We start from the raw sequence: 23,909 nt of genomic DNA on the forward strand, positions 1-23,909 counted from the left end.
CACATTCTCCCTGTGTCTGCGTGGGTTTCCTCTGGGTGCTCCCACAGTCCAAAGATGTGCGGGTTAGGTGCATTGGCCATGCTAAATTGACCCTTAATGTTAGGGAGACTAGCTAGGGTCGGATGCATGGGGTTTTGGGAATAGCCTGGATGAGACTGTGGTCAGTGCAGACTCGATGGGCTGAATGGCCCTTTTCTGCACTGTAGGATTCTATGATTTATAACATGAGAGAGAAGGTACAGGACCCTGTTAATGAGGATTCACTGTGTGAGTGGCCTTGTATTTACAATACCAAGTATTTGGACAGGTATATAAAGTTTGGTGATGTGCCTATGTTTTTTCCCAGGTTCGAGGTGCTGAGTTTCCTCATGCTGTGTTATAATTCTGCAGTGGTCTCCATGCCGAACTCATCCTATCGCTCCCTGTGCAGTGTATGTTCGAGGTAAGTGATGTGAGTGAAGCACTAATCGTGGTTTATTTTCCAGCTCACTTTGAGTTCTTTTTTGGGGTTAACTTTGCCACTTAGTTGAGAGGGGCACAATGCAGGATGATGGTGGCACTGTGGGAGAGTGCGGAAGAGGCTGGCGCCGTGGAAGGGTGCGGAGGGGGCTGGTGGGTGCCGTGGGAGGGTGCGGAGGGGGCTGGCGGGTGCCATGGGAGGGTGCAGAGGGGGGAGCGGCGGGTGCCGTGGGAGGGTGCGGGGGAGTGGCGGGCGCCGTAGGAGAGTGTGGGGGTGGGTGGGGAGCAGCAGGTGCAGTGGGAGAGTGCGGGGGCAGGGGGGGGAGCGGCGGGCACTGAGGGAGAGTGCTGGGGGGGGAGCGGTGGGAGCCATGGGAGGGCACGGGGTAGGTAGAATGACACTGGTACAGTGCAAAGGAGCTTGGCACCTTGGCACGGTGCAGAGGAAGTCAGCTCTGAGGTGGTGCCATGGAGGTGGCACAGGGATGCAGGGGGCACTGGTGGGTTGGTATTGTGGTGCAGTGCAGTGGAGATCAACACTGAGGCAACGCAGTGGAGATTGGCATTGGCACAATGAAGCAGTATGAGACCGTGGTAAGCACAGTCATGTGCAGTAAACAGAGAGTGAGAGAGGAGATAATAAAAGGGGGAAGCAGGTCTGGAGGGACAATGTCAGCTGTGGAGTTGGAGCTCTGGGTGGGAGCTTGTGTCTAGATTTCTCCAAAACGAGGGCTGAATCCTTCCCCTTAATAAACAGCAGTTGTGGAAAGTATTTCCGACTTTGTCAGCTGGGAATTGGAATAAAGTTTTACCCTGTTCTGCCAGTTAATGAAAGACAGACTTGCATTTCCGTAGTGCCTTTCACCACCTCTGCTCACTACAGTCAATGAAGTGTGTAGCGACTGTTGTGATGCAGGAAGCTGGGCTTTATGCACAGCAAAATCCCAGCGAGAGCACTGCGATAATGGCTAGGCAATCTTGGCTGGTTTTAAAACAGCATTATCAGCAGTATCTCAGGAAGAATGACCCTGCTCTTAGCAATAGTGCCATGTGGCCAGTTTGTCTGGGGCAGAGGGGCACAGATTAATGTCTTATCAGAAAGATGGCATTGGCAGTGTCAACTCACATCACAGGGCCTAGTCACAAGCTTCTGATTCCGAGATGGGAATTCCCCCCCCGTGGAGCCGTGGCTGGGACAGTTGAGTTTTTTTACCATGCTGTCCCCATGACCCTGTTCCTATTTGCTGCACTGATTCTAGCTTTGTTTTTCTTCAGTTTTTTTTGGTGGGGGGGGGAGTGTTTCAGAATTAACATCTGTCTCCATGCAATGAAATTACACAATTTCTGAGTAATCTTTGGAAAGTGACATCAATCTTCAGTAATACAAAGCACTTCAGTTCCCAGCCCTGTCTTGGTGGGTTTGCACAGGGTGATGGGCCGAATGGAGGGGGCGTGAGCAGGGAATTGGCAATGAGGGAGCGGGAGGGGGTATAATGAAGGGGTCTCCATAAGACATAGAGGCAGAACTAGGCAACTAGGCCACTTGGCCCATCGAGTCTGCTCTGCTATTCAATCATGGCTGATACTTTTCTCATCCTCATTCTCATGCCTTTCCCTCATAACCCCTGATCTTCTTATTAATCAAGAACCTTTTTTTTTGGAGGAGGTCACAGGAGCAAGAGGGTTGGCCCCTCTCTCTTGCTGTAAAGTTGTGAGCTTCATTGCAAATGCTGTTAGTTGGGAGCCTCGATTTCTTGGACCAGATTTTGGGAAGAGGGGGTGGCACAGTGGTTAGCTGCCACACAGGACCAGGGACCCGAGTTTGATTCCGGTTTGGTCACTGTTTGTGTGGAGTTCTCCCCGTGTCTGCGTGTGTTTCCCCCAGGTGCTCCGGTTTCTTCCCACAGTCCGAAAGATGTGCTGGTAAGTTGCATTGACCATGCTAAATTCTCCCTCAGTGTACCTGAACAGGTGCTGAAGTGTGGCGACTAGGGGAATTTTCATAGTAACTTCATTGCATTGTTAATGTAAGCCTGCTTGTGACAGTAAGAAATAAAAGTTTAAACTTTTAACAGGTCCTGACTTAGATTTACAAGCATTGCACCCAGTGCCGATCAGATCTGCAATCCTTCAGGCTACTCACTCATTAGACCCAAGGGGGACTTTTGTACAATAATTTACTGAACTGTGGTCACTACCTCTAATTCAGATTGTGTTTAAAAATGTTCTGTATGACTGCCTTTTGAGCACATCAGGGTTCAGATGCTGTTCATAATACTTGCCTGTTCTCTTATCATTAGGTTGTGTATTACTGGGTTCCCCCGACAGCGGCAGAAAGTGTGGAGTGAGACTTGTGGCCGGGTCATGCTAGACCCTGAGTTTATGGTGCAGCTGCTGACTGGTGTCTATCATACCATGTGAGTAAGCAAGGCTTTGCTATCTATTGATTGGTTATTACCGTCACCACCATTTGGGAAAAGTCCTTTCTCTCTGTATGCAGTGTAAATGTGATTCTAACCCGCCAGACCCCAGCAGCTGTGCTCCCACCCCTGAACAGCAGAGCCCTGCCCCTCCCGATTCCCAGGCACACCAGCTTAACTTGCCCTGTTTCAGCTGCGGCTCTTGCGCGCTATTGTGACAATTAATGTTCCCTCTGGCGTCCCCTTTGTCAAATGGTTGCACACAGAAAGGGGGCCTAACAGTATAAATATCACCCTGTTCCCATTGTCTTCAGCTCTGATGAAGGGTCACCCAACTCTATTCTCTTTCTGCAGATACTGTCAGAACTGCTGAGTGTTTCGAACATTTTCTGTTTTTGTCTTCACTTAGCCCATCCAGTTCATGCCAGCTCTCTGAAAGAGCATCTCAGCTAATCCCACTCCCCCTGTCCTTTCTCCATTTCCTGGCACCAGTTGTTCCACTACTGATAATTATTCTCAGTTCCAAATAATAATTGAAAGCCATTTGTCTTCACACCCTCGAACATTCCAGATCCTAACCACTCGCTGTGTGAATCTGTCTCCCCACACTCTCAGACAGTGCATTCCAGATCCTAACCACTTGCTGTGTGAATCTGTCTCCACCACACCCTCAGACAGTGCATTCCAGATCCTAACCACTCACTGTTTGAAAAAGCACCACCACTTGTTACCTTCTGTGCTTATGCTTTAATCGCTGTGCAATGGTTTGTGTTCCCCCTTTGCCAGTCCCCCTCAGCGATGTGATTGGCAGAAGCAGGATCACGTCCAACCTGTCAGCTGACAACAGGCAGTTTGAGCCCTCCTGTTGGCTGCTGTGTGTATTTGCTGCTGTACTGTTGGGTGTGTCTGAACTGACAGTGATTTGCTTGCTGCGAATGGCCTGTTCTCAAAGCCCTGCCTCTCCCTACTCCCAGTCACACACCTCAAACAGCTCGACTTCCCCCGTTTCACCCTTGTCTCATGTGCACTTTGCATCCTCCTTGTCATTCTTCCACAGATACAATGGAGAGTGGGAGCTGGGCCAAGAGGCACTGGAGGACCTCCTGTATCGGGCACAGTTAGAGCTATACTCTCAGCCACTGCTGGTAAGTCAGAACTTCACCCATTATATCTGCATCTCAGCCCGCAGTACTCAGTGTCATTATAATACCTCAGTGGCTGTGCAGCAACATTCCTGATGGATTCGCCTGTCATCTCGATGGATGCGTGTTCAGCAGAGAAGCCTGTGACTCACCGTCTTGTCCCATATGTGATGTTAAACCAAGACATTGATTCACGGATCCAGTTATGATCATTTCATATGTAGCCTCTGCTGGGAGGGAGAGTGATGGCAATCAGCTCACTTGTCCTGTGGGTACTCGACTGCATTCTCTAACTGTTTGAGATTGTTCCATGACCAAGATTTCTCATTTGTCCAGCATTCTGTTAGTTTACCCCCTTATGATGGGGTCCAGCTCTTGCCCTCTGAATTTCGGAATGTCTTTGCGTGAGTGAGTTTGGGACATTCTGCGGCACAGGTCCCTGTGCTCAGCTGCCTGTGGGATACTACCTTGGGTACACAGGAATGAAGAGCTTGTCGTATAAGAAATAGTTGACTCTGGGTCTGCAATCTTTGGAGTATAGAAGGATGAAGCAGGGGAATCTTATTGAAACTTACAGGATACTGCAAGGCCTGGATAGAGTGGACGTGGAGAACATGTTTCCGCTAGTAGAAAAAACTAGAACCAGAGGGCACAACCTCAGACTAAAGTGATGATCCTTTAAAACAGAGATGAGATGGAATTTCTTCAGCCAGAGTGTGGTGAATGTGTGGAACTCTTTGCCACAGAAGGCTGTGGAGGCCAGGTCATTGAGTGTCTTTAAGACAGAGATAGATAAGTTCTTGATTAATAAGGGGATCAGGGGTTATGGGGAAAAGGCAGGAGAATGGGGATGAAAAAAATCAGCCATGATTGAATGGAGGAGCAGACTTGATGGGCCAAGTGGCCTAATTCTGCTCCTATGTCTTATGGTCTTACGGGAATCCGCCATGCAACCATCCCCCTCCCTGGAGTAGCATACACTCACTGCCCAGTATACAGCACCTTGGCAAGAGCTTTGGCCCTGGGGATGTTGAAGATAGATCTGAAGCAGCAAAAGTGGAATGCATTCAGTTGCTTCATGTGGTTATTCAAACCTCACCGCCATTGGGAAGTGCAGTGAGTATCATTGCCTGGTAAATTTATTTACTTATTTATTAGTGTCACAAGTAGGCTTACATTAACACTGCAATGAAGTTACTGTGAAAATCCCCCCCCATCGCCACACTCCAGTGCCTGTTTGAGTACACTGAAGGAGAATTTTGGCACCCTAACCAGCACATATTTCGGACTGTGGGAGGAAACCAGAGCACCCGGAGGAAACCCACGCAGACTCGGGGAGAATGTGCAAACTCCACACAGACAGTGACCCAAGCTGGGAATTGAACCCCGGTCCCTGGTGCTGTGAGGCAGCAGTGCTAGTCACTGTGCACGCTCTCTCCAAAGCCTGTGGGTGAACCGGTCGAATACTGAGCTTGCTTTGTCAGGCAATGGATGATTTTGTTAACCAAGGTGATGTTGTTGGTGAGAACAGTCTCCAAGAGGAGCAGAGTACCTCTGGAACTCCCCTTATTCAAATCATTTCTTCCTGGTATGATACCTCTGGTTTCGCTAATAAATGGGTAGCGCTAATCTGGTGTGTGGGTACATGTGATGTGAGTGTATTGCAGTTGGATGGCATGGTGGCACAGTCATTAGCACTGCTGCCTCACAGCGCCAGGGACCCAGGTTCGATTCCTGGCTTACTGTCTGTGTGGAGTCTGCACGTTCTCTCCATGTGTGGGTGGGTTTCCTCCCACACTCCAAAGATGTGCAGGTTAAAGATTATTTATTAGTCACAAGTAAGGCTTACATTAATGATGCAATGAAGTTACTGTGAAATTCTGCTAGTTGTCACAGCCTGGCACCTTTTCAGGTCAATTCACCTAACCAGCACTGTGGGAGGAAACGGGAGAACCCAGAGAAAACCCATGCAGACATGGGGAGAACATGCAAACTCCACACTGACAATGACCCAACCCCGGAATCAAACCTGGGTCCCCAGTGCTGTGAGGCAGCAGTGCTAACCACTGTGCCACCATGTTGTCCAAGGTGCATTGTCCATGCTAAATTGCCTCTTAGTGTCCTGGGATGCATAGATTAGTGATTAGCAGGGTAAATATGTGGGGCCAAGGGGATAGGGGCTAGGTGAGATTGTGGTTGGTGCAAACTCGATTGGCTAAATGGCTGCCTCCTGCACTGTAGGGTTTCTATGATTCTATGAACCCATCCCCTCTCCTCCCACCTTGACTTTGGTCTTGCTTTTGGCAGGTCGCCAATGCGATGAAGAGCTCGTTGCCCTTTGATGCTCCTGACGTTTCGAAGATGGGTCAGAGGTGCCTGCAGGTGGAGGTCACACCGACAATCCCTAGGATATCCCGTACCGCCATCACCACGGCCTCTATCCGGAGACACCGCTGGAAACGAGAAGGTAAAGCTGCCTGAGAAAATCTCGCCTTTGATCTCGGCACAACTTTGGCAGCGGGATATTAAACCTCCCCTGCAGTTGAATGGTAAAACCTTCCCGCTGCTCTTTACAGCTTCAGATCCAATTGGAAAGTAGAGCAGGTATTGTGGTGCCCCCTCTGCCCTGACAGAGCTGCTGTCAGGATGTTGCTCTGTCCTGGTGCCGGTGTTACTATTGTCCTGAACTGTGTTGCCTTCCCCTGTCGCTGTATGTCCTGTTATCTCTGTGTGACTTTGGTGCTGTCTTCACCCCTCCATCCCAACTTGCAACTGGATGGGGGAAAAGACTAAATGTTCTGTGTTGAATCCCAGATTGTGTAGACTACACGACCGAGGTGGAGCTAAGCGATCCCTCCTCCCTAATCCGTGACTCATCTGGATTGGCTGGGGAGCGCAAGAGGAATGGGGAGGGGAGACGGGACCCCCCCTGGCTCTGTCCGCAGGAGGCGGCGCCATTGGCAACACCGGGTAGGCCTGCGATGAGGAAGTGGCGATCAATGAGAATGCTGGAAGACAGCCGTGGTTGTGTGTCTCCTTGCTCCCCAAGCACGGCCAGTGGCTGTACCCATGACTCCGGGGGTGTTTCTACACATCCCCATTCCACTCCATTGCTAATGGCAAGCTAAGGTTGACTCATTCTCATAATGTGCTGTGCTGCCTCAGATCTCCTGTTTATGGGCTCATGCCCTCAGCCGCTGTGGCAAATGGGCATGGGAAAGGGGCGATCTGGCTTGAAGCTTCACAGATGGAACTGTGCTTGTTTATTGACTGCATGCTGTCCCTCCTGCAACTTGTCCCCCTCCTTCTCCCCACCAACCCTGACCTCCATTCCCCTCCCCAAACCTTGCCTTTGAATGCTGAGGCAGTTCCTCTCCCCTGGCTCTCCCTCGCATCTCAGCATTGCTGCTGTTTCTTGGTCATTTCCCAGTGGCAAATATGAGGCAATGTTACCATGAATCTTCGCTTTGAATCAGATAGTTGCAGGAAGTGCGGAGTGCAGCCAGTGTTCAGACAACTCAGTGACAGCACAGTGGTCAGCGCTGCTGCCTCACAGCGCCAGGGACCTGGGTTCAGTTCCAGTCTTGGGCACTGTGTGTGTCTGCGTGGGTTTCTTCTGGGTGCTCTGGTTTCCTCCCACAGTCCAAGGATGTGAATTGGCCATATTAAATTGACCCTTAGTGTCAGTGGGACTAGCAGGATAAATGTATGGCATTACGAGAATAGAGTCTGGGTGGGATTGTTGACGGTAAGACTTGATGGGCCGAATGGCCTCCTTCTGCAATGTAGGGATTCTATGAACCTCCTCCTCCTCCCCCTTACAACCCTGATATCCCCCAATCCGTGTACCTATCCTCTGACCTTCTGCCCTCCCTTCCCCTCGGTCAGCCCCCATCCCTCATGCTCTGTCTCGCCACTTCACGCCACCTCATGCAGGGTACAGTTCCATTCCTCACCCAGACTGGTGTGAGCCCATGAGGTGAGTATTGATGAAGAGGCATCATCAAACAGCTACAACCCACATTCTCTCGCAGGAGTCTGGCTGATTAACTCCCTCATATCTGTCGACACCAAATGAAATCAGCAGGAGGTGGAACTCTGGTCTTTACTGTTCTGTGTGTGATTCAACTGCTCCGTAATTACAGCTTGTAAAAGCCCATTGACGCTACACTGGAGCCAACAAAGAGGGAGGCTGTGGGGTGAAAGAGGCACATGGCAGCTCAGGGATGGGGCAGGGTAGAGAGGGAGAGAGGGGGGTGGGGAGAGATGGGACTGTGCAGAGAAAAAGGGAGAGAGGTAGAACAGTAGAGAGAGAGGGAGAGATATGGGACGGGGTGGCGCGGCGCGGGGAGGGAGGGGGACGGGGCGGCACGGGGAGGGAGGGGGACAGGGCGGAGCGGGGAGGGAGGGGGACGGGGCGGCACGGGGAGGGAGGGGGACAGGGCGGAGCGGGGAGGGAGGGGGACGGGGCGGCACGGGGAGGGAGGGGGACGGGGCGGAGCGGGGAGGGAGGGGGACGGGGCGGAGCGGGGAGGGAGGGGGACGGGGCGGCGCGGGGAGGGAGGGGGACGGGGCGGAGCGGGGAGGGAGGGGGACGGGGCGGCACGGGGAGGGAGGGGGACGGGGCGGAGCGGGGAGGGAGGGGGACGGCGCGGCGCGGGGAGGGAGGGGGACGGGGCGGAGCGGGGAGGGGGGGGACAGGGCGGCGCGGGGAGGGAGGGGGACGGGGCGGCGCGGGGAGGGAGGGAGGGGGACGGGGCGGAGCGGGGAGGGAGGGGGACGGGGCGGAGCGGGGAGGGAGGGGGACGGGGCGGAGCGGGGAGGGGGGGGACGGGGCGGCGCGGGGAGGGAGGGAGGGGGACGGGGCGGAGCGGGGAGGGAGGGAGACGGGGCGGAGCGGGGAGGGAGGGGGACGGGGCGGCGCGGGGAGGGAGGGGGACGGCGCGGCGCGGGGAGGGGGGGACGGGGTGGCGCGGGGAGGGAGGGAGGGGGACGGGGCGGAGCGGGGAGGGGGGGAGGGGGACGGGGCGGAGCGGGGAGGGAGGGGACGAGGCGGAGGGGGGACGAGGGGGGACGGGGCGGCGCGGGGAGGGAGGGGGACGGCGCGGGGAGGGAGGGGGACGGGGCGGACGGGGGGGGACGGGGCGGCGCGGGGAAGGAGGGAGGGGGACGGGGCGGCGCGGGGAGGGAGGGGAGCGGGACGGCGCGGGGAGGGAGGGAGGGGGACGGGGCGGCGCGGGGAGGGAGGGAGGGGGACGGGGCGGCGCGGGGAGGGAGGGAGGGGGACGGGGCGGCGCGGGGAGGGAGGGAGGGGGACGGGGCGGCGCGGGGAGGGAGGGAGGGGGACGGGGCGGCGCGGGGAGGGAGGGAGGGGGACGGGGCGGCGCGGGGAGGGAGGGAGGGGGACGGGGCGGCGCGGGGAGGGAGGGAGGGGGACGGGGCGGCGCGGGGAGGGAGGGAGGGGGACGGCGCGGGGAGGGAGGGAGGGGGACGGGGCGGCGCGGGGAGGGAGGGAGGGGGACGGGGCGGCGCGGGGAGGGAGGGAGGGGGACGGGGCGGCGCGGGGAGGGAGGGAGGGGGACGGGGCGGCGCGGGGAGGGAGGGAGGGGGACGGGAGGGAGGGAGGGAGGGGGAGGCGCGGGACGGGAGGGAGGGAGGGAGGGGGACGGAGCGGGACGGGAGGGAGGGAGGGAGGGGGACGGAGCGGGACGGGAGGGAGGGAGGGAGGGGGACGGAGCGGCGCGGGGAGGGAGGGAGACGGAGGGGGCGGGGCGGCGCGGGGAGGGGGGACGGGGCGGTGATGTGACGGCCACTGGTGTCAGCCTGTTCCCTCTACTGCTGGGTCAGTGACTGGGGCTGTTTTGAGCTGGTTTATTTCATTGGGAATCTGGTCTAATTGTGACAGAATTAACCTCAGTTTAAATACATTCCTAAAAATCGCTGACTTTTTATCTGGCATATGAGCGGTGATGGGTGGTAAGTTTAAAAGAGCAGGCTACTTCGCAGTTTTGTGGTGGGACATTGGAATAGAGAGTTTATACAATGTCCAGGTTGCTGGAAGTGGATTCTCCACATGTGACTGAATGCTTTGCTGCATGCCAGTATATGTGCTTCTGTTTGTTCTGCTGTTCAACATTGGGACTATTTGAATGCATGGATGGTGTCCATCTGGACCAATGCTGGACTGCTTTACCCGGGCTTGATGTTTGTCAAAGTTAGTGTGTTTGATCAATTGTTACTGTGGTTTTAAACGTTCGTCATCCTGTGGACATCCCAGCTTAAAACAAAACTTAACAAAGTACATAAGCACAGTGGTTAGCACTGCTGCCGCACAGTGGTTAGCACTGTTGCCTCGCAGTGCTAAGACCCAGGTTCAATTCCGGCCTGGGGTCACTGTCTGTGTGGAGTCTGCATGTTCTCCCCGTGTCTGCATGGGTTCCCTCTGGGTGCTCCGGTTTCCTCCCACAGTCCAAAGGTGTGCGAGATAGGTTGATTGACTATGCTAAATTGACTCTTAGTGTCAGGGGATTAGTAGGGTAAATATGAGGGGTTATGGGAATAGTGTCTGGGTGAGATAATGGGCAATGCAGACTCGATGGGCCAAATGGTCTCCTGCGCTGTCAGAATTCTATGATTCTTGTGGTGCTGGGATTATCTACACTGCAGCATCACACTGAGTTTGAGAGGGAAGGTTTTGCTTTGGTATCAGGGTGCCATGACAAGCACTGCAACATTCAGTGCAAGTAAAACCTTCACAGAAAAGTCTTGCTTTAAAACTCCCCTCAGAAGTAGACTGTGTTGTCAACTAGGAAATAATTGCTTCTAATTCTGGTTGAGCTAATTGACAGTATTCCCAGGGGGTTGCTGGAGGGAGGACTCAGCTAGTTATTGGCTGAGGGAAGGCTTTAGTGAGGAGGGCTGGGGGCTGAAGACAGAGGAATACTCCCTCTCCAACCTCCTCAACTCCTTTGTGAATGTTAGCGATGAAGTATATGGTAGAACTCCCTGCAAAAGGATTTATTTGGATTTTCAGAATGCTTTAAAGTTCCACATAAAAGGCTTCCTAGTTATGTTCAAGTTCAAATGGATGGGTACATGAATAAGGAAGGAATAGAGGGATACAGACCGAGTAAAGGCAGAAGTCGGAAAAACGTGCTGGTTAAGGTGCTTTGGCCGTGTTAAATTCTCCCTCAGTGTACCCGAACAGGTGCCAGAGTATGGCAACTAGGGGATTTTCACAATGACTTCATTGCAGTATTAATGTAAGCCTACTTGTACACTAACTACTGGTGTAGTTAGGACATCATGATTGGCCCAGGCTTGGAGGGCCGAAGGGCCTGTTCCTGTCCTGTACTTTTCTTTGTTCCTTGGTCTTTAATTGAATGAAAGAAACTTGCATTTAAATAGCACCTTTCGTGACCTCAGGATGTCCCAGAGCAGTTTTGAAGTGTTGTCGTTGTTACATTGAGAAATCTGGCTGCCAAATTTATGCACAGCAAGCTCCCACAGGCAGCAATGAGATAATGACCAGATATCCTACTTTTGTCCCAAGTTGGATAATGGGAAAATATTGGCTGGACAGCGGGGAAATCAAAGTAGTGTCACAAAATCATTTCTCCCCACTGAGGGGGAGCTGAAAAGTGGAATCTCTGACATTGCAGCACTCCCTTGATTCTGCACAGGAGTGTCAGCTTGTTTCTAGACTCACATCTCAGAAGTGGAGTTTAAAACGGTGACCTTCTGACTCAAACATGTGGCAGATTCTGGTCTTTACCCAGCAATACTTCCACAATGTCAGTGATCCCTGATCCTCTTTTTGCCTAGTTACTTAGAATGGGACATACCCCAAGCTCCTGTCTACAAAGTTTTTTTATTCATTGGTGGGATATGGGCGTTGCTGGCTGGGCCACCATTTATTGCCCATCCCTAGTAGCCCAAGGGCAGCTAAGAGTTAATCACATTGCTGTGGTTCTGGAGTCACATGTAAGCCAGACCGGGTAAGGATGGCAGATTTCCTTCTCTAAAGGACATGAGTGAACCAGATGGGTTTTTCTGACAATGGTTTCATGGTGATCAGGAGATACTTAATTCCAGATATTCCAACATCTGCCTTGGCAGGATTCAAGTTCGGGAACCCAGAGTTTTATCCCTGATCTCTGGGTTACCAGTCCAGTGACAATACCAAGGTGGCACAGTGGTTAGCACTGCTGCCTCACAGCACCAGGGACCTGGGTTCAATTCCCAGCTCGGGTCACTGTCTGTGTGGAATCTGCACATTCTCCCCGTGTCTGTGTGGGTTTCCTCCGGATGCTCCGGTTTCCTCCCATAGTCTGAAAGATGTACTGGTTAGGTGCATCAAATGTGCTAAATTCTCCCTCAGTTTACTTGAACAGCCACCAAAGTGTGGAAACTAGGCAATTTTTACAGTAACTTCATGTAAGCCTGTTTGTGACACTAAATAAAGTTTAAACCATCGCTAGATGCAACTAATAATGAGAATCCCTGTGCAAATCCTGGGGAGACCCCAGTTGCCGCATGGCTGAACCATTAACTCTGATCCATTAACAGCTGCTCCCAACTCATCGCAATCGAAAACCTCCAGGTCTGCGCAGAGCTATTTCCATTTTTAACTAAATCCGAATCAACGCTGCCCACTGAGCTCCCTTCACTCAGTATGCTGACTTTGCCCAACTGCTGGATGCAATCCCCTCCCTAGATCAGCAGAACACTGAGGAGCCAGCCGATACAGCCTGCTTTAAAAATGAGCCCGAGAGCGAGCAAGCTGTCTATGCTCTGCCTGCAATCCCCTCCTCCTCCTCCCTGTGTGTCCTACTGACAGCTGTTGCTGCAGCAAGCCCTGGAAATCCCTCCTGCCAACATCCACCCCCTCCACCACCGACCCGCAGTGGCAGCCATGTGCATCATCTTTAAGATGTTCTGCAGAAACTCACCAAAGCTCCTTAGATTGCACCATCCACCTTGAAGGACAAGAGCAGCAGATAGCTGGGAACACAACCACCTAGAGGTTCACCTCCAAACCTCTCACCATCCTGACTTGGAAATGTAATCACCGTTCCTTCACCGTCGCTGGGTAAAAATCCTGGAACTCCCTCCCAACAGCACTGTGAGTATATCTACGCCTCATGGACTGCAGCAACATCCACATCCCAAGAAAAAATAAAATAAAGCTGTCCCTCTCTCTTTCCTCCTATAAACCACTCCTTCAAACCCATCTCTTTGGCCAAGTTTTTGGTTGTTTATGTTGATATCTCTGAATGTAGTTCAGGGTCAGGTTTTGTCTGATGACAGTCCTATTAAAGGTGCTATATAAATGCAAGTTATTGTACTTTCATAGCCATTGACTACATTAAACCTCATGATATGTTGCAGGGTTAGCCATATTGAGAAACCATTCCCTTCGGATCATGGAATCCTATAGCGCAGAAGTAGGCCATTCGGCCCATCAAGCCTGCACCGACCACAGTCCCACCCAGGCTCCATCCCTATAACCCCATGCATTTATCCTGCTAATGCCCCGACGGTAGGGTCAACTTATCATGGCCAATCCACCTAACTCACACATCTTTGGAGTGTGGGAGGAAATCGGAGCACCCAGAGGAAACCCACGCAGACACGGGGTGCTAATCACTGTGCCACTCTAATATAGCACTGTACACCGCAGCAGAAACTTTGGCAGCGGTGGGATTTGAACCCACGCATCCATAAAGACTGGAGACTAAATCCAGCTCCTTAGACCACTCAGCTACACTGATGGAGCAAAGGAAAAGGAGGCCATTTGGCCCATCAGGGCTGACGCACTGTTCAGTTCTATCGTGGCTAACCTGTACCTCGGATCTGTTTTCTTGTCCTAGATCCCTGGATACCCTTACCTGATGAAAATCCCAGTCTCGGCCTTGTGCATTTCAGTTGGCCCCCAGTCTGTGCTTTGTCGACAATGTTCCCTGATTCCATTCCTGCTTATTCCACCCTCGCACCTTGAACCTGTGCCCCCTAGTAATTGACTCTTCCACCTTGGGAGGAAGTTTCTGACTATCCACTCTGCCCATGTCCCTCATAATCTTGTAGACTTCTATCAGGTCACCCCTCAACCTCCGTCGTTCCAGTGAGAACAAACCAAGTTTCTCCAACCTCTCCTCATAGCTAATGCCCTCCATACCAGGCAACATCCTGGTAAATCTTTTCTGTACCCTTTCCAAAGCCTCTACATCCTTCTGGCAGGACGATGACCAGAATTGAACACTATATTCCAAGTGCGGCCTAACTAAGGTTCTATAAAGCTGCAGCATCACTTGCCAATTTTTGCCAATGAAAGAAAAACATTCTCCCCACCTCCTAAAATGAGACCTCTTGTTCTTAAAGGGTGTCCCTTGGTTCTAGCCTCTCCCACGAGGAGAAACATCCTCCCAGTATCCATCCCATCAGCTTCCCTCAGGATCTTGTATGTTCTAATAAGGTCACCTCTTAATCTTCTAAACTCCAATGTGTATAGGCCAGTCCTGCTCAACTTTTCCTCGTAAGTTAAACCGCCACCCCAACCCAGGAATGAGTGGAGTCAGCCTTTCCTGAACTGCTTCCAGTGTGGTTGTATCCTTTTTCAAATCAGGAGACCAAAACTGAGCGCAATATTTCAGATGTGGTCTCATCAAATCCTTACACAGCTGCAGTAAAACTTCCCTACTTTATATTCCATTGCCCTTTTTTTTATTATTCGTTCATGTGGGATATGTGCTTCGCTGGTTGGCCAGCATTTATTGCCCATCGCTTGTTGCCTGAAGGCAGTTGAGAGTCAGCCATGTTGCTGTGGCTCTGGAGTCACATGTAGGCCAGACCAGGTAAGGACGGCAGATTTCTTTCCCTAAAGGACATTCGTGAACCAGATGGGTTTTTCCAACAATCGACAGTGGTTTTGTGGTTATCAGTAGATTCTTAATTCCAATTTTTTTTAATTGAATTTAAATTCCACCATCTGCTGTGGCGTGATTCGAACCCGGGTCCCCAGAACATTTAATGAAGTTTCTGCATTAATAATTAGGGATAATACCACTCAGCCATCACCTTCCCTTGCAGTACATGCAAACATTCCATCCCCACTCCTTGCTTGCCTGAGACTATTTGTTCTTGTTTTCCATTCTTGAGCCACTAACTCCATCCCTCTCCCTGGCTACTGTGCGACCTCGGTGTCTTATTTGACCTTGAGTGACGATTCTGTCCACATATCCATTCAACACCAATACTGGCTACTTCTCGCTGACCTCAGCTTATCAGCACACGTACTCTACCATCTCTTTGTGACCTCTAACCTAACCTATTCTAATACTCCCCTGACCAAGTTCATATTGACTATTCCCCCGTAAACATGACCCCAGCGGTTACCTGTACCCAAACTCGCACCAAGTCAGGTTCACCATTGCCCCCAGCACATCCACTCTGCCCATTACTGACCTACATTGGATCCTGGTTTGGCAACATCTTGAGATATTCTCAGCCCCGTGTTCAAGTCCCTCCATGGCCTCACCCCTTCCTAAATGTGTACTTCCTCCAGCCTTCCCTCGGGAATCTCAGCATCCTCTGATGTAGACTTAGCAGTCCCACCAGTGGTGGCCAAGTCACCAACTGCAGAGGCTGTAGCTCTGGAAATTCCTTCATAATTCTCTCCTTCTTGTTCCTTCATTACAACCCTTATTCAAGCCTACCACTGACTGCAGGTTTAGTCATTGTCCTAATCACACTTTTTGTAGCTCAGTGTTGTATTTTATTTTGTAAACTGTGATCCTGCAAAGCACCTGGGAACATTTTAATGTGTGATTGGATAATGCAATTTGTAATGTGTATGCATGTGTGCTATTGGATAATGGAGTTTGTAATGTGGTCCAATGGGCTTGTAATGTGTGTGTGATTGGATAACGGTTTGTAGTATGTGTGTGTATAATGGCGTTTGTAATATGTGTAACAGGGTTTGTAATGTGGGTGTGTATAATGGGGTTTGTAATGTGTGTGGGTACAGTGGGGTTTGTAATGAGTGCATGGGTACAACAGGGTTCGTAGCGCATGTGTGCGTGGGGGTAACGGGGTTTGTATCGTGTGCGTGGGGGTAACGGGGTTTGTATCGTGTGCGTGGGGGTATAATGGGGTTTGTAGCGTGTGTGTGGGTATAATGGGGTTTGTATCGTGTGTGTGGGGGTATAATGGGGTTTGTAGCGTGTGTGTGTGGGTATAATGGGGTTTGTAGCGTGTGTGGGGGTAACGGGGTTTGTATCGTGTGCGTGGGGGTAACGGGGTTTGTATCGTGTGCGTGGGGGTATAATGGGGTTTGTATCGTGTGTGTGGGGGTATAATGGGGTTTGTATCGTGTGTGGGTATAATGGGGTTTGTATCGTGTGTGTGGGGGTATAATGGGGTTTGTATCGTGTGTGTGTGGGTATAATGGGGTTTGTAGCGTGTGTGTGTGTGGGTATAATGGGGTTTGTATCGTGTGTGTGTGGGTATAATGCGGTTTGTAGCGTGTGTGTGTGTGGGTATAATGGGGTTTGTAGCGTGTGTGTGGGTATAATGGGGTTTGTAGCGTGTGTGTGTGTGTGGGTATAATGGGGTTTGTAGCGTGTGTGTGGGTATAATGGGGTTTGTAGCGTGTGTGTGGGTATAATGGGGTTTGTAGCGTGTGTGTGTGGGTATAATGGGGTTTGTAGCGTGTGTGTGTGGGTATAATGGGGTTTGTAGCGTGTGTGTGTGGGTATAATGGGGTTTGTAGCGTGTGTGTGTGGGTATAATGGGGTTTGTAGCGTGTGTGTGTGGGTATAATGGGGTTTGTAGCGTGTGTGTGTGGGTATAATGGGGTTTGTAGCGTGTGTGTGTGGGTATAATGGGGTTTGTAGCGTGTGTGTGTGGGTATAATGGGGTTTGTAGCGTGTGTGTGTGGGTATAAGGGGGTTTGTAGCGTGTGTGTGTGGGTATAATGGGGTTTGTAGCGCATGTGTGTGTGTGTGGGTATAATGGGGTTTGTAGCGTGTGTGTGTGGGTATAAGGGGGTTTGTAGCGTGTGTGTGTGGGTATAATGGGGTTTGTAGCGTGTGTGTGTGTGTGTGGGTATAATGGGGTTTGTAGCGTGTGTGTGTGTGGGTATAATGGGGTTTGTAGCGTGTGTGTGTGGGTATAATGGGGTTTGTAGCGTGTGTGTGTGGGTATAATGGGGTTTGTAGCGTGTGTGTGTGGGTATAATGGGGTTTGTAGCGTGTGTGTGTGTGTGTGGGTATAATGGGGTTTGTAGCGTGTGTGTGTGGGTATAATGGGGTTTGTAGCGTGTGTGTGTGTGGGGGTATAATGGGGTTTGTAGCGTGTGTGTGTGTGGGTATAATGGGGTTTGTAGCGTGTGTGTGTGTGTGGGTATAATGGGGTTTGTAGCGTGTGTGTGTGTGGGGGTATAATGGGGTTTGTAGCGTGTGTGTGTGTGGGGGTATAATGGGGTTTGTAGCGTGTGTGTGTGTGGGGGTATAATGGGGTTTGTAGCGTGTGTGTGTGTGGGGGTATAATGGGGTTTGTAGCGTGTGTGTGGGTATAATGGGGTTTGTAGCGTGTGTGTGTGGGTATAATGGGGTTTGTAGCGTGTGTGTGTGGGTATAATGGGGTTTGTAGCGTGTGTGTGTGTGGGTATAATGGGGTTTGTAGCGTGTGTGTGTGGGTATAATGGGGTTTGTAGCGTGTGTGTGTGTGGGTATAATGGGGTTTGTAGCGTGTGTGTGTGTGGGTATAATGGGGTTTGTAGCGTGTGTGTGTGTGGGTATAATGGGGTTTGTAGCGTGTGTGTGTGGGTATAATGGGGTTTGTAGCGCATGTGTGTGTGTGTGGGTATAACATTGGTTTGTAGCGTGGGTAGAGTGTTTGTGATTACCGCACGATGCTGTGGCTTTGTCTGGAAGCTGGTCAGGTTGGCCTGTGTGTCTCTGGAGAGTGACTGTTCCCTGAAGCGGCTGTTTGTACTTTCACAGATCGACAGGGTGCTGCTGGGGGAGATGAGGCTGTCCAGCTGACTGACGCCGACGAGGGATTCTCATCAGGGGCCTCCAGCATCAGCCAGCCCAGTGGCTCCAAGAGCAGCAGTTTGAAGAAAGGTCCGAGCAGCCTGACGGGCAGAGAGAAGGACCAGGCGGCAGCAGTGCCCAAGACTGAGGGTGCAGCCGATGGCAGCCGGGACATGGGCAGTCGCAAGCTGGCAGCGACTCGCTCGGCCACCGACGCCATGGAGCTGACTCCAGTGAAGAAGCACCTACTGATAGCCGGCGGGCAGCCTGTGCCCGCTGCCTCTGCGGTCGGCCTCGTACGAACGGCCAGCACTTCCTCCACCAAGTCCTTCGATCGAGTGAACGGCAGCCAGACCCTGGATGGGAGTTCCAACCTGGCGCACGGTAACGCCAACCGCTATTCCACCGTCAGCCTGCAGGAGGAGCGGCTGGGCCGAGGGGCAGAGGCCATGGACCTGCTGTCCCCGGGGGCACCCCTCACCAAACAATCTCGATCCCCCAGCTTCAACATGCAGCTGATTTCCCAGGTGTAGGCAGCTTCTGCCTCGCCCGTCCCAGTGGCTGACATTTGGGTAAACCACCCCCCCCCAGTTTTCAGCTCCATTTTCTCTGGGAGGACTTCCTCCCAAACCCCCCTCACCCCCACCATTCCCCCCTACCCTCTGCCCTCTTCAATTCCAACTGATAATTATTGAGAGTCAGTAGGAATTACCCTGTACTGGGACAGCAATAAAGGGAGCCTGTAGGAGGCGGGGCGCGACAGACCCGCGTCTGCCCGCACCGTCTGTTCCCTCCCTCCCTCCCTCATTCCCGGGTGAAGTGCAATCTTGTCCTGACCGAGGAGATCTGCTTTGATCAGACCTCCGATACCTGGCCATCCTCTGACATTCCTATTCTGGCCTTGACCTCTCCACCCCCTCCCTCCCCCCAACCCTAACTGCCCCCCACCGTCCCTACCCTGACTGCACACCCCCACTACCCCAGCCCGATCCATGTCTTCAAACTCTATTCCACTGCCTTCAGAAAGATCCAAACCTTCAGTTACAGCATATGTTTATGAAAACGCAGTACGTGGGGAAATGCCCCTCACCAAAGAGAGATTATTTCGAGTAGGGAACGTCTCTAAAGGGGCACTGAAAGTCAGCGAGCCTCTCTGAGGTGGGAATACTAAGAAGCGGGTGTTTCGTAAAGGTGTTGCAGCTAATCAGCCTGGAGTGTCAGTACCACACTGCCAGAGCAGAGTGCATATACTCACCGCTCTGTACTCCTGTCCTTAACCTGTGAGGATAGCTCCTCAGTGTTTGCTAAGCTTTCTCCTTGTGTTGTATGGTGGGTATAGCATTGGAGTAGTTATCTATCTATAGCTGACCCCCCTATAGTGGGCGGCAGTCTTGGAAAGACCTTTCCCTCACCCGAGGAGCCACTCAGTGCGGCCACTCGTTCAGCTTCCTGTGTGTCACCTGATGGACTGGATAGCATTTCTGTTGGTTGAGAGAGGCTCATTGTCCACCCTGTGAAAGTATCCTGTGGTAAATGACCATCTGCATTAGGGCTGCAGCTTGTTAAGTGACGATTGTCCTGTGGTCTTTGGTGGGGGGAGATGACATTCAGGACTCAGCAACTACAGGAACTTCCATTTGCTTTAACTCTGCCTCCTGCTTTAATCTGATTTCTCCCACACTGCAGGTAGGCACCCTGGGGGCTCGGGCATTCTCCAGCAGCCCAATTGTCAGTGTTGTGCGACTGTAGGAGTCGTCAAGGCTCAACACTTACATTCCTTTCCACCACTGGTTACTGATCCTGTTCCTAGCCTGACCCAGAATGTGTCTGATTGTATACACGTGATTCTGCTTGTTTCTGTGCGTGTGCGTGCCTCTCTGATATGATTTTGTGTCTGTACCTGCATGTTACATACTGGTGCACAGTTGCTGACAGTTTTCACAAACGTGTGCATACATGCATACACATATTCACACATACATGCACATGTATATGTACAAACATACACATGTATTCCCACATACGTACGCATGCACACAAACATGCACATGTTCACACAGACACACACACATATGCACACATACTTATACATGTACACACACAGAAACACGTACACACTTTCCCCAGGTGCCTGGGTGATGTTGAAGGAGTTAGCTGCAAAATCCTGTTTGTGTTGAGCGCAGCTCAGTGTTGGGCCCTGCTGCATTGCAGAGATTCTGACGGTGATCTTACTGTACGAGGGCCTTTCCAGCCATCTGGGCAGTGCTCAGCACTGTGTATAAATCATTCCACCACCTTCTACCTATTTGATTAGAAAAAAATTAGTATGTGCCAGTCTCATCTCACTGAAGAGCTTTCTCTCGAATCTAACCCAGCCGTGGCCCCAGAGCGGGGTTAGAGAGGATTGGAACGTCCCTGTTCTGTTCCATTTACATTTCCCGGGGGATGTGAAGCTGGTTCAGGGGCCGTGACAAGAACAGACTGGGTAGAGACATTTCAGAAGCGGAAAAGGCAGCATTCCCACACCAGCAACAAAGGTCTAATCCATGATCCCTATTTGAAAGCCTGGGTCAGGTACATGGAATCTAGCTCACTTTTCTGCAGAAGAAAAACTCTCCAGCCAGTTCCTGAATGTTGCCAATGTCCTGAGGTTTCAGCGCTGACAGAAACTCGGTTCTTGTCTCCCACTGCCACCACCCCCCTTCCAAAAAAAAAATCTTAAATTCAGATTGGGCACCAAAACTGCCAGCTCCCACCCTCAGCAGCAGTGTTACCCTGGCCCCCATACCAGGGATGGCGCGCTCTCTCTCTCTCTCTCTCTCTCTCTCTCTCTTCCCCCCCACCCCCCCCCTTCAGGACTGTGTATTCTGTCTTCCCTCTAAGGGAATGTCTAGGATTTTCGCAACTTCACTGCCTCTCGCACTGAGCAGACTGCCAGGCGAGGAGAGTTTCCCCGGGCAGCTAGGAGGCCTGCTTCCACTTTGGAGACTGACAGTGAGAGAAATACACTGGTGGAGTAAGGGGTATGGGGTAGAGGGTTGAATTTGCCACCTCTGGCAATCTTGAACCTCGGTCTAAATTAAGGCACTGGGGTGAATTCTCAGTGAATGTGCTACAACTGATATTAGGGTAGGTTATCAAACGATTGTTGTTCTGTTTTGGCACATTTAGATTTTTCTTTCTTACATGGGCTGGTTGCAATGCTCCAACTGTCCTTTCTCACTGTAGTCATGTGTCACTAGTGAGCACAGTGTGTGATCTGTGGTTACAGGGGATCCCAAAACCTTTCCCACTCCTTACCTAATCCCACCAAGACTGTCTTTGTTTTTAAGTAAGAAGTCTCACAACACCAGGTTAAGGTCCAACAGGTTTAATTTGGAACCACGAGCTTTCGGAGCACTACTCCTTCATCAGGTGAGTGGCAGTTAGCTCACAAACACGGCATATATAGACAAACACACAATTGCAGCAACCATTATCTTACAGTTGTGTCCCTGTCTATATATGCCATGTTTCTGAACTAACCTCTCCGTTCCCCTGATGAAGGAGCAGCGCCCTGAAAACTCGTGCTATCAAGTAAACCTGTTGGACTTTAACCTGGTATCGTGAGACTTCTTACTGTGCCCACCCCTGTCCAATGCTGGCAATTCCACGTTTTTTTTTGTTAAAGTCTGCCCAGCTACCTTACCCACTCCCCCCTCCCCTTGCCACACAAGTGGGGAGAGATGTGGATCCCCCCCCCCCAAATTCAGTGTGGAAATTTAAATTGCTTGTGTGTGTGTATGTGTGTGTGTGTGTGTGTATTTGGTCCTCTGTCTCAGTGCTTGTGAATAATAAATCAACCCCGTTTTGCCCGAAGAGTGTCCAGCTGAGCGAGTCCAGAGAGATGGACGTGACTGGAGCCTGTGTCTGTCTGACTGCTGACTTCACTGTGAAGGGAGGGAGGGAGGCCAGTCTTCCTTAACCGCCCTCATGCAGCAGTGGCACGGTAGTTAGCACTGCTAGCTCACAGGGACTTGGGTTCAACTCCCGGCTCAGGTCACTGTCTGTGTGGAGTCTGCACATTCTCCCCGTGTCTGCATGGGTTTCCTCTGGGTGCTCCAGTTTCCTCCCACATTCCAGAGATGTGCGGGTTAGGGAGGATTGGCCGTGCTGAATTGCCCCTAAGTGTCAGGGGGACTAGCCAGGGTAAATGCATGGGGTTATGGGGATAAGGCCTGAGTGGGATTGTGGTTGGTGCAGATGTGTTGGGCCAAATGGCCGCCTCCTGCACTGTAGGGATGCTATGAAGTGATAAGCAGCAGACTGACACCAAGTCTCCCCACTCACTCACGGGCCTCTCGGCTGTGTCCAGACCTGACTGTGTCCTGCGTTCCCGGCAGATGTTCAGGGATTAGAAGCTGCGTTTTGGGGGCAGGTGGAGTAGGGAATGTGCCATCTGGCGGGAACCCAGCTGTTGATCGATGCATGTAAATCCATCATCCTTTGAACAGAGAGCTTTTTTTTAAAAATTAAAAATGAACTATACTGTTAATGTAAGGGATGTGAATGTGATCTCTATCCTGTAAATACCTGTCACAGATTAAAGATTTTAAATGTGTAAATACAGGTGTATAAACATTCAGATCAGTCTGCAATGCAGAGAAATTATCTATCTGTAATCTCTACCTGAAATAAATACTGTGCTGTTTCTTGATACTGGGCTGCTGTCATTTCTACCTGCCTGTGTCATCTATTTTTTTTCCAGTCTGTGTCTGTCTCTCACTCGGAGCTGTACTGTGCAGACACTAGGGAAGTGTCCATCTGAACCTTCTACAACCACAGCTTAATTTAATCCTGTGGTCCGTGAGGCTGCACGCCTCGTGTTTCCTAGTTTGATGTGTTGGTTGTTTTTTTTTCCCCTGGTTCAAGTAAATTAAATATGCAGCGAGCAGGTTACCATAAGACATAGGAGCAGAATTAGGCCACTCAGCCCATCGAGTCCACACCGCCATTCAATCATAGCTGATATTTTTCTCATCCCCATTCCTTTTCCCCATAACTCCTGATCCCCTTCTTGATCAAGAACCTATCTATCTCTGTCTTAAAGACACTCGATGACCTGGCCTCCACGGCCTTCTGCGGCAAAGTGTTCCACGGATTCACCACTCTCTGGCTAAAGAAATTCCTCCTTATCTCTGTTTTAAAGGATTGTCCCTTTAGCCTGAGGTTGTGCCCTCTGGTTCTAGTTTTTCCTACAAGTGGAAACATCCTCTCCATGTCCTCTCTACTCAGGTCTTGCAGCATCCTGTAAGTTTCAATAAGATCCCCTCTCATCCTTCTAAGCTCCAATGAGTACAGACTCAGAATCCTCAACCGTTCCTCATAACAACAAACTCTTCATTCCAGGGATCATTCTTGTGAACCTTCTCTGGGCTCTTTCCAAGGCCAGCACATCCTTCCTTGGATACGGGGCCCACAACTGCTCACAGTACTCTAGATGGAGTCTGACCAGAGCCTTATACGGCCTCAGAAGTACATCCCTGCTCTTGTATTCTAGCCCTCTTGACATGAATGCTAACGTTACATTTGCCTTCCTAACTGCAGACTGAACCTGCACATTAACCTTAAGAGAATCTTGAACAATGATTCCCAAGTCCCTGTGTGTTTCTGATTTCCTAAGCATTTTCCCATTTAGAAAATAGTCTATGCCTCCATTCCTCCTTCCAAAGTGCATAACCTCTCACTTCTCCCCATTGTATTCCATCTGCCACTTCTCTGCCCACTCTCCAACCTGTCTAAGTCCTTCTGTAGCTCCCTGCTTCCTCCCTCTACATATCTTTGTATCATCTGCAAGGTTAGCAACAGTGCCT

At 51.3% G+C, this 23,909-nt stretch overlaps 1 protein-coding gene across 2 annotated transcripts in view; it reads left to right on the forward strand.

Annotated features, from left to right (window-relative positions):
- Window positions 1-22,753, forward strand: part of LOC145349961 (hyccin 2) — a 54,354-nt gene extending 31,601 nt beyond the window's left edge. The window contains exons 7-12 of one of the 2 annotated variants that reach the window (XM_080198694.1): window positions 347-442; window positions 2,760-2,876; window positions 3,937-4,024; window positions 6,329-6,488; window positions 6,836-6,991; window positions 18,025-22,753. In XM_080198694.1, coding sequence (XP_080054820.1) covers window positions 347-442; window positions 2,760-2,876; window positions 3,937-4,024; window positions 6,329-6,488; window positions 6,836-6,991; window positions 18,025-18,590 — 1,183 coding nt within the window. In that variant the 3' untranslated portion in view covers window positions 18,591-22,753. The remainder of the gene's footprint in view (window positions 1-346; window positions 443-2,759; window positions 2,877-3,936; window positions 4,025-6,328; window positions 6,489-6,835; window positions 6,992-18,024) is intronic. The other variant, XM_080198696.1, reaches the window with a different exon arrangement.
- The last annotated feature ends 1,156 nt before the right edge of the window (window positions 22,754-23,909 follow it).

Source organism: Carcharhinus amblyrhynchos, chromosome 11 (genome assembly GCF_965287045.1).
Source record: "Carcharhinus amblyrhynchos chromosome 11, sCarAmb.v2.hapA, whole genome shotgun sequence".
Classification (NCBI taxonomy): Eukaryota; Metazoa; Chordata; class Chondrichthyes; order Carcharhiniformes; family Carcharhinidae; genus Carcharhinus; species Carcharhinus amblyrhynchos.